This window comes from Acomys minous, assembly GCF_964271855.1.
Source record: "Acomys minous genome assembly, chromosome: 7".
NCBI classification, from domain to species: domain Eukaryota; kingdom Metazoa; phylum Chordata; class Mammalia; order Rodentia; family Muridae; genus Acomys; species Acomys minous.
Genome location: NC_140488.1, coordinates 30,353,138 through 30,366,970, shown reverse-complemented (window position 1 = coordinate 30,366,970; position 13,833 = coordinate 30,353,138). Strand labels below are relative to the sequence as shown.

Below are 13,833 nucleotides of genomic sequence, written 5' to 3'. Positions count from 1 at the left end.
ATTAACAAAGCTAAAGACGTCTGATGATTGCTTCCTCTGCTATTGAGTTAATATTTAGGATTCCCTGGAATATTAGTGTGATGTAGATAGAAGATTTTTCCCCCAGAAATCTGCCAGCCATGCTAGACTCATAAGAAAATGGCATTCAATTGCTTTGATTTCATGATGAACCCCATACACTTGGCAAATGTGGAATTTCAGGGTCATCTTGCACTGATCTTGAAGAATATGGAGCTATGATCAAAGGTTTAAGTCTAATACTCTTTCATGTTGTAGTCTTAAAAAACAAACATTTTACACAGAATGAAATGTCCTAATTAACTTCTGAAGAATTTGTACATTAAAACATCTTACCCTGCTGGAGAAGACTGATAAAGCAGACTTACTACCTTCTGCTGAAGAGAAACTGTATTTAGAAGGAACTTGCTATTCTCATAAAACTTTTAATAGGAAGAAGTGAATCAAATTCCTTAATTACCATTTTATGGTTGGTAAAAGGGCAAATTACATGCCATCCATTTCTAAACTTCTAAATGTCTCTGGTGCTTTTAATTAAAGCTGCCATCTAGAAACTACTAAAGCAATTTTATGCAATTAGTTATTTATAGGTTACCATAATACACCACTCAAAATATGATTTAAATGATTTGCAGCTTGTTAGTGTGTGATCTCTGTTATTATTTTATTTTTTGGCCACGGAGTTTTCTTTGGAATCAATTGAGGTGTTTCTTAAATGGACATACGGGAAATGTATCACACCGACGGGCTGCAATAAGTAAAATTAGCTTGGGTAAGCCATCTGAAATAAAAATAATCATAGTCCTATACATCTAGTGTTTAAATGGGGGGGGGGGGAATATAAGTTACTTTTTTTACAATACTGTGCAGATAAAGTACAGTTAGCTCTCTCTATATGCAGATTCTACACCTTTGGACGTAACCAACCATATATTGAAAATATTAAAAAGAAATTGCATCTGCACTGAACGTGTCTAGAGTTTTTTCTTGTTATCATTCCTTAAACAATACAACGTAACAACCATTTACATAGCATTTGCATAGTATTCGATATTATAAGTGATCTAGTTATAATTTAAAGGATAAGAAAGAATATGCATAGATTACATGCACATCCTATGTATTTTATAAAGGTATTTGAACATCTTCCATGGATATCAAGGGATGATTTTATTTCACTGTTTTACCCATACCTTTCCCAATTTTTCTGCTATTCCACTACATACCTAGCATTGGGCAGTAGATCCTACTTGCTGTCTTCAGGTGATCTTGTCTATCTCAACATATACATCCCACATTCTATGCCCTCAAAGTTCCCATCAAGTCTTTTAATGATGAATCAATGTGTTGCTATCTCAGACAATTTCCTTCTCTGAATACTAAGTTCATATCTGAACAGAATTCTTGTAAAATGAATTGTATGTTGAATAAGATGGAAATTATTTTGGTTACACGTGACTTGTGGGGCATTACCTAACACAAACCAGAACCAGAACTTATACAAATAACCCACAATAGCTGTGTCCTAAACTGTCTTGACTCCTGATTCTCTTGAGGCACCATCACTTCCTAACATTCAAAGGATACTTCTTTCCAAAGCCACTATCCAGTGAGTGGGTAACTCCTTTAATCATTATTAGTAACAAAACAGCAACACTGATCAGAATCATAGGTAATATTTACTGTATATATACAGACATCATTCTAGATATTTTATTAGGCAGTTTATGTACTTTATTGCACCAATCAGTTGTGTGGGTTTTATTCGTGTTCTCACTTTAAGGCTGAGGAATCTGGAACTCAGAAAACTTAGACAAATTTTCCAAGAGTGAAAAGATCTGGGGCTTGTATCTAGTTGGTTTTGATTCTAGAACCTAGGTGGTCATCAGTATATTTGACCCCTAAAATATTAGAATGTTTCAAAGAATCTGATTAGTGCATGGTAGTTAAAATAAACATGGAAGAGATCATTTACTAAAGCCTCCATGGCTTTATAAAACATGAACACACTTAACAGAGAGCTCAACCACAGAGGACATGAAAAAGGCAATTAGCCAAGGTCACACCTGTTCTTGTTGTCTGCTTTTGTCCTCACCAACAGCTTATGCCTTTTGAGTTGTAACATAAAAAGCAGAAAAGGCCTCAAGTTACAGCTGCTCATACAATACAAGGTTCTATTCTTTTGATCATCATAAGCAGATACATTAGAGCATATATATGTTCAGCGTATAGAGAGTATATATGTTCAGAAACCTGTTAAACTCATATTTGGGTTGGATAATAGGTACTGGATGTCATCTGCCATTGGTACAGCAAGTTTTAAGACACTAAGAACTTAGTTTATGAAAGAAATCTGCACAGATACAATGTATTTCTAAGCCTTTTGAATGGCTGCATGACATCTCTTCATATGTGCCACATGCTACAAGTTTCTATTAAATGATTGGGTTTCTAGTTTTTTACTAATAAACTACACTGAAGAGTATCATGCTGCTAAAAATATGACAGTATTATTGAGGGGTAAAAAAATATTTCGCCTTAAGTTTAAGGCTGTCAAACATTTTTTCATGAGTTTCTTCCTAATACAAAGACATTAGATTAAAAAAAGTTGTATGGGAAGTGCCTGGCCATCTAGCTTGGAATTTGGCCACAAGTGACTGGCTATTGATATTACTCAGAAAGTAGGTTTGATTTAAGTAATTCTTCCATTCCTATTTAGATTCATGACTGATCTTAATTGCCTCATTTTCAGTAGAAAAGATCTATTTCCTTGAAAACCCTGGGATCTAAGACTTTTGTACCTCTTATCCTCATACTGGTCCTAGGACTATGTCTTTGTTCTCCCTCCTTCCCCCAGTTTATTTATCAAAGATTTTTATACAATACATTTTGATCAAATTCTTTCCTCTTCCCCAGATCTTCCTAACCTCACCCACCCAACTTTATGTTCTTTCTTACACACAAGAAAATCAGAAAGGGAAACAAAATAGATATCTGAAGTAGATGGAGGGAGAAAACTAGGTGGGAGAGCAGGTGGAAAGGGAATGGGGGTAGAGGTAGGGTGGGGAGGGCTGGGAGAGAGAAAGATAATTGGTGGGAGGTGCATTTCTGAGACAGAGGAGTCTCTAGGGAGTCTATGGTGGTGACCCTAGCTGAGACTCCTAGCACTGGGAGATATGGAGATACCTCTTCTAGCCAGGAGAGACTTTAAGTGGTGGGAAAGTGACACCAACTCACATAGAAAACCTTCGACCCAATTTGAGTAACATGCCATGACATTACTGATAATATTCTGTTATACTTGCAGACAGGGAGCCTAGCGTTACAGTCATCTGAGAGGCTTCATCCAACAATGGATGAAAGCAGATGAAGAGACACACAGCCAAACATTAGCAAGAGCTCGGGAAATCTCATGGAAGAGAGGGAGGAAGGATTTAAAGAGTCAGAGAGGTCAAGGACACCATAAAAGAAACCCCACAGAATCAACTAACCTGAACTCACAGGGACTCAGACAGACTGAACCTCCAACCAGAGAGCTTCCATGGGACAGACCAAACCCTCCCCCATATGTAACAGATGTACAGTTTGGTCTCTGACTCTGTTGCCTGCCTTTGGATCCCTTCCCCTAACTTCCTTGTCTAGCCTCAATAAAAAAGGTGCCCCATTCCTACTTGCTATGCCAAGGTGGGTTGATATCCACAGGCGATCTCCCCTTCTCTGGGAAGAAAGGGAGAGGGCACAGGTGAAAGAAAGAGGAGGTGAGAGGGAAGGTCTGAGAGGAGAGGAGGGGAAGTTCCAACTGGGCTGTAAAGTAAATAAATATATTAAAGAAAGAAAGGAAATAAATAAATACATAAATAAAGCCTGTGGCTTTCTGGATGCCATATTTTCTCTGTTCATCTTCAATTGCTTTCAAGAATTCTTCTCTGTCTTTTTCATTAGATACCTATATCTTGTGATTGGCATCCATACTAGATTTGTTACCCAAATTATCCAAAATGCATACAGCAGATGATCATGTCATTGCCTTCTTTCAAATCTTTTGACTATAGATAAGATCATAACTCCTTACTCCTCTCTTTGCTTCTGCTATTTCCCTAATGTGTTTTTCAATATATAATACTGATTATTTTCGGGAGTCTTAAACATAGCACTTGCTTATTAATGCTGTGGCTTATCTGTAATTATATCTCCAAATGGTTGTCACCAAGAAGTCACATAATATACTAAAGGAATTTAGGAAAAAATTACTGCCCTCACTGCACAGGAGAACCAAAAGGATTTCCTATTTCTCTACATGCTCTCTTCCTTATAGAAACCACTGATGTCAATAAGAAGTCACCAATTGTTGTCTTATCATCTTATTAATCATAAAATACAACTTTGGGGGAATAGTATTACATGCCTGAGAAAAGTGTAGAGTTTAGCAATGTACCACAGCTAGATTTAGGAAGGGACAAAAATGCCTGTTGGCCTCTAGATTTTATATTATCCAGATTCCAGAATTTCCTATAAAGTTAAAATGAATTATGTGTGGTGTCATGAATACCCTAAAGTTACTTTTTTAAAGATGCAAAGGCTTAAGAATTATTTCTTTTCTATGGAAAATTGTTGGCACTCAACGAGATATTGCCTCAGCCCTGCTGATTTCTGAGGTCAGTTTATTTAAAGACACACTCAAAAATAGAGATATAATCTGTGGTGAGGTCTAAGAAAACCATATTAAGTCATTGATTAATTTTAGCCTATCTTGTCAATCCTTCACCCCTTGTATCTATTTAGAAAAACATAAATGCAATCAGCTTGTCACAAATTTTATTTTATAACCCCACCTAGTACCATTTCACATTCGGTTTAAGTACATGGTCATCTATTACATGACTCATTAGTTTGAGTTCTCTGTAGAATTAAAGAAAGTTGCAGTAAAAATAATAAATGGAACCTTAGTTTCAATGACACCATCCATGCATGTTTTAAAACATCTTTCAAAGTCAATTCAAGCTCATATACAATGCTAAGGAATAGTACTCCCTCAACCTCTTTGCTAAATCTTTTCCTTTGTCCTATTACATTGAAATATTGATGAGTAAAATAGCAAATGTTTCTTTTTATTGGGATTCAAATCAAAGTCTATTACATTGGAAGAGATAAAGGCTTCCTCTCAGGAGAAGAACCCAGGGACTATCACATGAAATTCTGTCTGCAGATGCTTCCATTCTTTTCTTCTAACAAAATTTGTAGTTCTTATTGCAGTCAGGGCATTTAATATAATGATGGTTTCCTGCTTTGGTCCCTTAAGGAAAAGTTGGTGAAGATCCTAGTTGCAGAATGTTCCAAATAAAAGTGACAAGGTTTCCTGGAGACTTATTTAGATAATTACATTTAGAGACTATGTAAATGCTATATGGTGCACCATCAGGACATACTTCGTTTGGAAAAAATCAGAGAAAATGTAATAGTAAAAGAAACTTGCTTGGAAAGGATTTGTCTTATAAAGGATATTTTCCTGTGAATACCTGCCATTAAATTCCAAGGTAGTTTCCAAAATTAGAATCCTCTCCAGATATCCTGGATTTTAGTAGAAAGGTGTGAAGTATGGGATGGTGCTATTCTAGGTTGTCTTTTTCATACTAGGTATTTTGGAATAATGCTAGCTTTGAATTTTTGTATTATTACCTGTATATCATGTGATACTGGCTCTTAGCTTGCTTGAGTTTCTGTTTCCTTCTCTACCATGGGAATCATACAGTGGGACTCATTCTGCACAATGGGAATCATACAAACAAATGAATTTCTGTCAAGATTAGAGAGAGCATGTGGAAACTATTTACTAGACTGAATAACTTACAGTAGGCACTCAGCTTGCTATGTTTATTGTAATCCATTAGAATCTGAAAGTAGACCATTCTAAGCCTGTCATCTTCCATCTGAGAAATTTCAGGACCCTGTGTGAAAGTCCATACTGTCTCTAAAATAGTTTATGGCCCTATAGGTCTATTTTAGTGTTGAGGAAAAGGGAACCATGGTAAGGGAATAGCGACTTGTTACATGGATAGTTCAAGAAAATGCAGGCTTTATAACCTGGAATTCTCAATTGGCTGCCATTTCTCAAAATCGTACAAACAAATGAGCAAACCAAAGCAAAACACAAGATAGCTTCTGACCTCTTAACTTTGGTTGACTGGATTTTGACTGGTTTCTATAATTTGTTCCAACTTTAGGACGACATGTTGGAGACTCTGCCTAAAACTGCAGACTTGTTAAAGTCTTAGAACAGTGGTTCTCAAGTTTCCTAATGTTGCGACCCTTTAATACAGTTCCTCATGTTGTGGTGACCTCCAACTGTAAAATTATTTTCATTGTTACTTCCTTAACTGTCATGACTTGTCATGTAAATATCTGATATGCAGCATACCCGCAGAGGTTGCAAACCACGGGTTGAGAACTGCTTCTTAGAGTATGCTTTCTTTCCTAACCTAGTAATGGTACTTCCAGATGTATATTTCCGGTTTCTACTGATCTATAGTTTTCTTTATGAGGGTTTTTGTAAGGGTGGAAAAAAATCAAACTCCTACTTAAAACACACTATTAAACAGTTGCTGTCTTCCAAAGAAGTAGAAACAAGAAGCTGGTGCACATGACAGTTGTAAAGAAAAACTACAAACAAATTATCCTTTCTTGAGAGACATAGAATGTGCAGGAAAACCTGAAAGGTGAAATTACCAATTAGTCACACTTTCTTTCTTAATTTGCACACTGTAATTTAATAACTTCTTGCATGAATTTTCCTTCTACAGAAGTCTATGAAATTGCCCTACAGCATTTCATATAATAAGATTCTCACTTCTGATTCACTGGCAAAGGTGAGTGCTGCTCAGCATGGAGATAGGAGATGCAGCTAGGCCCTTGAGTGTTTCAACCAGTATTTAAAGGTGACTGTTAACAGAGGAAATAGAAACTCAAGTAAGCTAAGAGATTTATCCAGTATCAGTATATTAAGCATTGTTTCCATGGTTGAAGGTATGTGGTACATATCTACATAGTATAAACTATACCTTCCACTTATTTAATCATTCAAGTTCACTCATTGGATCTGGACAAATGTTGAAAACATCAGCTTCAGGACCATTACTTGTCTGTCTGAGCTTGATGTTCTCAGCGCTGCTTTGAAAGTGTATCAGATTATAGTGAGGGCCACTTTTGTAAAGAATGATGAATAAATCAAGATGAAAGAAAACACACTACCGGATATGTCAAGAAGAAAGACTAAATGTGATATTAGCTTTAATAGATGTATAAATTTTGGCACTCTAATTACTGACACTTCAAGAGTTCATGCAAATCCGGCTCATCAAAGCTCGTATTGCTGCTTTCCAAGCAGAAAAAAAAACTATACTGAACCGATTCTTTGCTTTATTTGGAGAAGCTGAGATAGTCATTCTCTATGTGGCAGGTTGAATGTGGTAGGTGAGATGAGTGGTTTTCAGGAGGATGTCAATTTCAGGCACAATACAAGCTTGATTCCTCCTTATTACTTATGCAGAAATCTTTATAATACCCAAAAGAGTTTTAAATGTGTGTAAAAGGTAAGACCCAACCTGATATATTTTTTGAAAGATGAACTGATTATATGTTGCACCTGAGTTATTCATTTACTCTTTGAATATTTATTGTGGGCCCACTATGTGTATGCAATAGGATTTGGCACAGAGAAGAAGAAACACTTTACTATAATACTTGGGAGATTTATATTTCCTTAGGGAATGCCTTGCACAAGCAAGAGGCATTTAATTGATCAATTATAAAATAAAGACATTTGATGGATTCTACATCAGGCTCAGAGTTAGTATGGGGATGGGTAAAGTTATAAAATATTAGATGTAGTTTCGCTTCACAAAATTCTACATAAAAAACCTTCCTATTCATGGAGGAACTAGGAAGCAGAAGAAGGCAAAAATATAATCCAGTGTTAATTAAATAGTATGGATCCTGTTTAAGAAATTCAGGTTTAATGGGCTGAGGTTGGCCCAGAGGGCTTTATAAGAAACACTGCAATTGAAGAACCCGGAGACTTTGAACTATCATAGTAGTTGGAATTTAATTCCAGCATGGCAAATGTCAAATGGCTGCAGAGTAACCTCTTTGTATTTGAAATAATAAGTGGCTTTCTAACAAATTAAATACATTGGCCTCACAATACTTATTGGCATGCAAAGATACTCATAATACATGAAATGTGAAAAGCCGGTGAGCGAATAACAACATATACTATGAATAAACTCTAACAGAATTAAAGCATATGCTATATATGGGTAAATTATAAAAGAATAAATTCAATGATGTTAATGAGTGATTTTCTATATGTGGTATATGCTGATTTTAATGAAAATATTTCTATTTTTCATTTTGTATTTTCTGTAACAAGGGTGTATTTTTTAAATATTTAATGCTAACCTTAGGAAATACCATGAAATGAATACTTTGTAAAACTCACTAAAATAAGTATGCACACATGCATGCATAAAAACCCAGGAGAAGAAACAAAGAAGAATGTCTGAACAATTAAGCAGATGCAGTAAATGATATATGATGATAGACTTAAAACTTGGCCATTTATCAATTTAGTAGTCTAAGGTGAACATATGATAAAATAATATAAAATTAAAAACACAGATTTGTTCATCAAATTCCAGACAATTGAAGTAAAGGCTGGTCCTATAAGATAGGAATTGGGTTTTAAAATAAGGCTAAGCTCCCATTAAAGGCAAAATGATTTGAATATTTTATTCTAGAGCTGATGTAAGTAAAAAAAATAAAAATAGCTTCAAAAATAATCTAGATGCTTTAAAGGAAGAAAGGTTCATTAATGGTTGTTTAGCAAAAGATAGGGATGCTGTGAGATAGTCAGCATTTATGACAGTGGTAGAAAAAGGTGAGAACAAACCTCATTAGATCCAATGCGGATCACAGAGCAGAAGCAGGGGACAGGAGGCTCTAGGTTGGAAGCAGTTAAATCTTTAAACATGGAATTTCCAGAAAATAGCACCCAGGACAAGTCAAGGATCCTGGGAGGCCCTCCAATGGTCCTGAGCAGTAACTATTTGTTAGCCAGAATCAAAGCATATCAATCTTGATAACAATTGTGAACATACTAATGCATATCATCTAAACATTTGCCTTGTAATTGACTCTCAAAAAGTTGTCTACGCAAGGCAGAATGTTGAGCTAGGTAGAGTACAGCATGACAATAGCCTTAAGAGTCAGTAAAGTCAAGTGAAATCTGTAATCAATCAAGGTTTAATTTTTTGTTTAAATTTTTACCTCGAGGGCTGTTCAGTGAGGCTTCTGAGGCTTTCCCACCATCTCCGCAGTGACTCTGGTCAAAGGGAAGGCACTGATCACCTGTTCCTGCCACCACTTCAAAATTCTTAGAGAGATCTTTTGTTTCCACGAGAGATTTCAGTTTGTAGACTTTTCGAGTATTGGTGTCTGATAGGTAGAGTGATTCAGACATAGGATCCATAGCCAGATAGTACTTGTGTGCAGGGCTTGTGCTAAGGAAGAGGAAAGAATAAGTTATTAAAAGCAATTTGTTCAACACACACCCCAGGAGTCTGTCTTTTGTCACAATTGAAAAACTATTAAGTAGATGAATTTATGTATTTTCTTGCTTATGTTCCAAGGGTGTAGACACATATTTGTTTTTCTAGTAATGGGACTAGGTTTGAGAACGTCCTGCCACCCTGTAATGATGTTGACATTTGGATTTTGTCCATTAGTGAGTAGAAAGACATAGAAGAGCAAAAATATCCCAGGAGATACTTTACATATTCCATTATCCCATTATCGGCTGGATGATTGCCTGTGTCACTGTCACCTCAAGCTCACTGAATTAAACACAAACACTCTTTCTTTCCCACTTCCATTCCTATCTTTAATAAACTTACTCCTGTTCTGGACTTATGACTTCCTCGGGGACACTGCCATCTTCCTAGGTACCTATGGTCAATTAAAAGTGTGTTTCAAGCTAGAGGACTGTTGATCTGGAAGGGCTGTGTCAGAGATAGACTGTCAAACTTCCTTCTGTCAGAAGCTGGGGACACATACCATTTCTAAGGTACAATCATGGCATTTTAGTTTGTTTTTTGTTGCTGTGATAAACACCATGACCAAAGCACATCAGGCAAAGAACGGATTTATTACATTTTATAGGTTACAACCCATCACTCAGAGAAACCAAGGAAGAAACACAGGGCAGGAAACTGGAGGCAGGAACTGAATCAAAGACCATGGACAAGTGCTGCTTACTGGCTTGCTTACCATGGATTACTCAGCCTACTTTCTTATAGTCTCCAGGGAGAGCTGCCCAGGGATGACACTGCCCACATTGGGCTGTGCCCACTCTCATAGATCAGCAACCATGCCAATGCCCCACAGACATTTCACAGGCCAATCTGATGGAGGCAGTTTTTAGTTGAAGTTACCTCGACCCAAGTGACTCTAGTTTATGTCATGTTGGCAAAAACTAACCAGTGTACACAGTTACATGGTTGTGTACATAGATTGATCTCTGTTGTCTGTTCCATAGAAGGTGTTTTTGAAGTCATGTCTGTGTTTCTCCATAGTGTCTTCATAATTATTCTGATCACTTTCTCCCATAGAGATGTTCTAAAAGTTTTTGATGTAGTACACTAGTGCTTTTTACTTTATTCACTCTCACGTTCTTTTAGTGTCTTTACTCAAGTAGCTTCTCATGAAGGAAGGCTTCCCTGCATCTTTATATTTAATAATTTGCACAATGCTTAAGGAGGATGTATACAAATTAAATGACTTGTTTATGTATCAGTGTTCCCAACTCTAAAAAAGTTTGAGAGCTAGCAGGAGAATAATCATTTCTTGTATTTCTAATATAGTTAGTACCAAGAATGCTGCTTAGTACCTACTTGTCTATGCCACAAACTATAGACCATTCTTTCCCAAATCCTTTCTTCCATTTCTCACATGTATGGGGTATCATGTTTTTGTTTTCTTTTACCTTCTAACGTCTTCTGTAGTATGCTCCTTTTATCTCTGCTGTTATTAGTCCAAATTTATATAACCTCTTACTGGAGCACTCATTGGTGCTATTTCTATATTGTGTGCTTGTTCATTAATTCATTAAAATGTGTCTTCTAAGTACTTGAAATGTGCTCGAGAACTATGCAGTGGTATGAACAACTTGTGTATATACTAGAACCATTTTCTTCATGAAATTTACAGGTTAGTCAGTTACCTTGATAAGTAAAAAGGTATGATTGCCATAAGTCAAGTATTAGTATAGGAAATTTGACAAGGGAGGGAAATGATCAGAGAAGAGGTGATGGAGGAGTTGTAATGTAGAAACATTTATAACAGTTGGTGTTTTTAAATTAATGATTGGACTTTATACTTTATTTAGATCCCTTTATTTTGTATTATTATTATTATTATTATTATTATTATTATTATTATTATTATTATTATTATAGTAATCTAATGTCATTTTCATATTCCAAGAAACCAAATTATATCTAGTTATCATATCTTCCTATACTTTTCTGTTCTGTGGCATTTTATTGTTTTTGATGACTTCAACAGTTTTAAGAGTATTTGTCAGGTGTTTCATAGGATACCCCTTTACTGGAATTTGTCAGATATTTTTCTCAGATAGGAATTATAGAGTTTTGGTGGAAAAGTGTCATTTTGACCAAATCACACTCAGGTTGTAAATAAGCAACAAAATCTATTACTGATAGGCTTGATCTTGATCTCATGGCTAAGCCATTTTCCATTACCATAAAAAATACTGCATACTGTCTTTCCTGGAGGAAAGTAACTATTCACAGACAACACTTGAGGTATCTGGAATTATATCCAACCTCCTTGTAAGCAAAGCATCACACAAATTATTATAATTTTTGGATGAGTGGTTTATTTTTTCATTTAAAAAGATATGAGTTATTTATATCAATATATACTCCATAGACATTCATTTTATGCTTTCAGAAAATAAAGTCCAATGCTATTTTATGTTGTGTAAGTTGTCCCAGTTGCTACCACCAAGAACTCTTTCTGTTGGATTATATGCCCCTTTGCCTTGGCTCCATAAATGCTTATTATTATCACCAACATCATCATCATTATTATGTTAAGACTTAATTACTTCTGGCGCAGCAAGAATGTTCTAGGCTCTTCTTAATTCCTCCCTTCCCTGACACTATAATCAGCCATTTCTTGAAGATAATGACTCCTTTTATTTGGGAATGGCATTAAAAAGTAAGACTAGATTGCTTGTTCTAAGCACTTATTTTTTTTTGCATGTAATTCTCTACCTAAATACACTGTGAGCTGTTTACAGACAAAGACCATATCCATCTCTCTGTCCTTGATGTCAAACAGTGTCTGAAAAGGTCAATGCTCATTCAGTAAGTGCTGAACAAGAACTGGACTATATGACATAAAAGTAAGGCACAAAAAGTTCAGGATGTGGGTGCTTAGCCTAAGAAAATGGAGGGGTGAGGGCTACTAGAAGAAAGAGAGCTTTTAAAGATTGGATTGGAATTCTCTTAATTAATTGCAATTGCTCTCTAAGCATATTTATGTGTTAATATTTATAAAGTTGTAAATGGTAACTTGAAAACTAAGTTTATAGTTTTGTAGCGGAAAAACCATATCCTATTGGAATAGTTAATTTTGTTTCCTACTTACCTTCTTCTTGTAAGATAACTCATAGATTCCAGGGACTTCTTCAAGCCTGGAACCTCATGATAGGGGCTGTAAACAAATTATAAGGGGCACCACCAGATTTCAAAACTGAGTTGGCAGCTTTACCAGCAAAGCATCTCTGTAGCAAAGATTTCTCAAATAGGTAGTTGAGTAAATCTCTTTATGTATTTATTTCAGTTTTTACCTTCAGAATAACATTCTCCAACAGATTTAGATTATCCTAGAGTAAAGGATGGGTTACAAATTTTCCTTGAAATAACCTTTAGTGCTTTGGTAGCTGATTTGTGAAGTTTCAACAGAGCCAGATTAATCATGCTTTGTTTAGGTAGGGTCCATGGGCAATTTTTCCAAGAGAAATGTTATTCACACAAAAGTACTTTGGAATGCATTACATTCATTCATTATTGAATATCTCCAATGTGCCTGTAAGCTAAGTTAGAATTAGTATTCACCTCAAATTTCAGCTGGGGAAACCTGGAGCCATAAGGGCTTGACCAGGGTCACTAACAGTTCTGTGCTAAGATTAGATTAGGTCACATGTGACTGTGTGTGCAAAATGCCAGCAGATACTCTTGATCTGCAGGTGGAGAAGACAACCAGGGTTGTAGCCTGTTCCTAACTGTGTAACTTGTATTTTGTTCAGCATGGCTGCTCTTCAACTTTGTGTATGGCTTTTAGAAAAGGGAATAGCCCAACATACCCAGTTCAAATTTGATTAATGTATTTTCTTGACAGGAATATACCCTGTATTGATGTGCAGTCTCCTGCCATTTCCTGCCATTTCCCAAGCACACTTCAGCCCCATTGCCAACGCTTTCTTTGTGCTTTCTGTAAACCTATGAGCTCACTTCACTACATTTCTATTTGTTTTACTCCTTCATGAGTAAGTGAATATCAGTTTGACAGATGGGAGGATTTCTTTTGTAACCTAGATGTTAGACACACTGTGGCACATTCTGGTTGGTTTTATACTTAACTCATGATTTTCCACTTAGTAGTGATCACTTCATTCATAGTCCTTAAATAGACAATTGACACTTATAATTAATGACACATAATAATTTACCAGTA

General features: G+C 35.9%; 1 protein-coding gene across 4 annotated transcripts in view; it reads right to left on the bottom strand.

The window, feature by feature from the left end:
• TENM1 (teneurin transmembrane protein 1) overlaps window positions 1–13,833 on the bottom strand; it is an 839,058-nt gene that overhangs the window by 84,586 nt on the left and 740,639 nt on the right. For all 4 annotated transcript variants that reach the window (XM_084789577.1, XM_084789578.1, XM_084789576.1 and 1 more), the window contains one exon: window positions 9,340–9,572. In XM_084789577.1, the coding sequence (XP_084645703.1) occupies window positions 9,340–9,572 (233 nt within the window). The remainder of the gene's footprint in view (window positions 1–9,339; window positions 9,573–13,833) is intronic.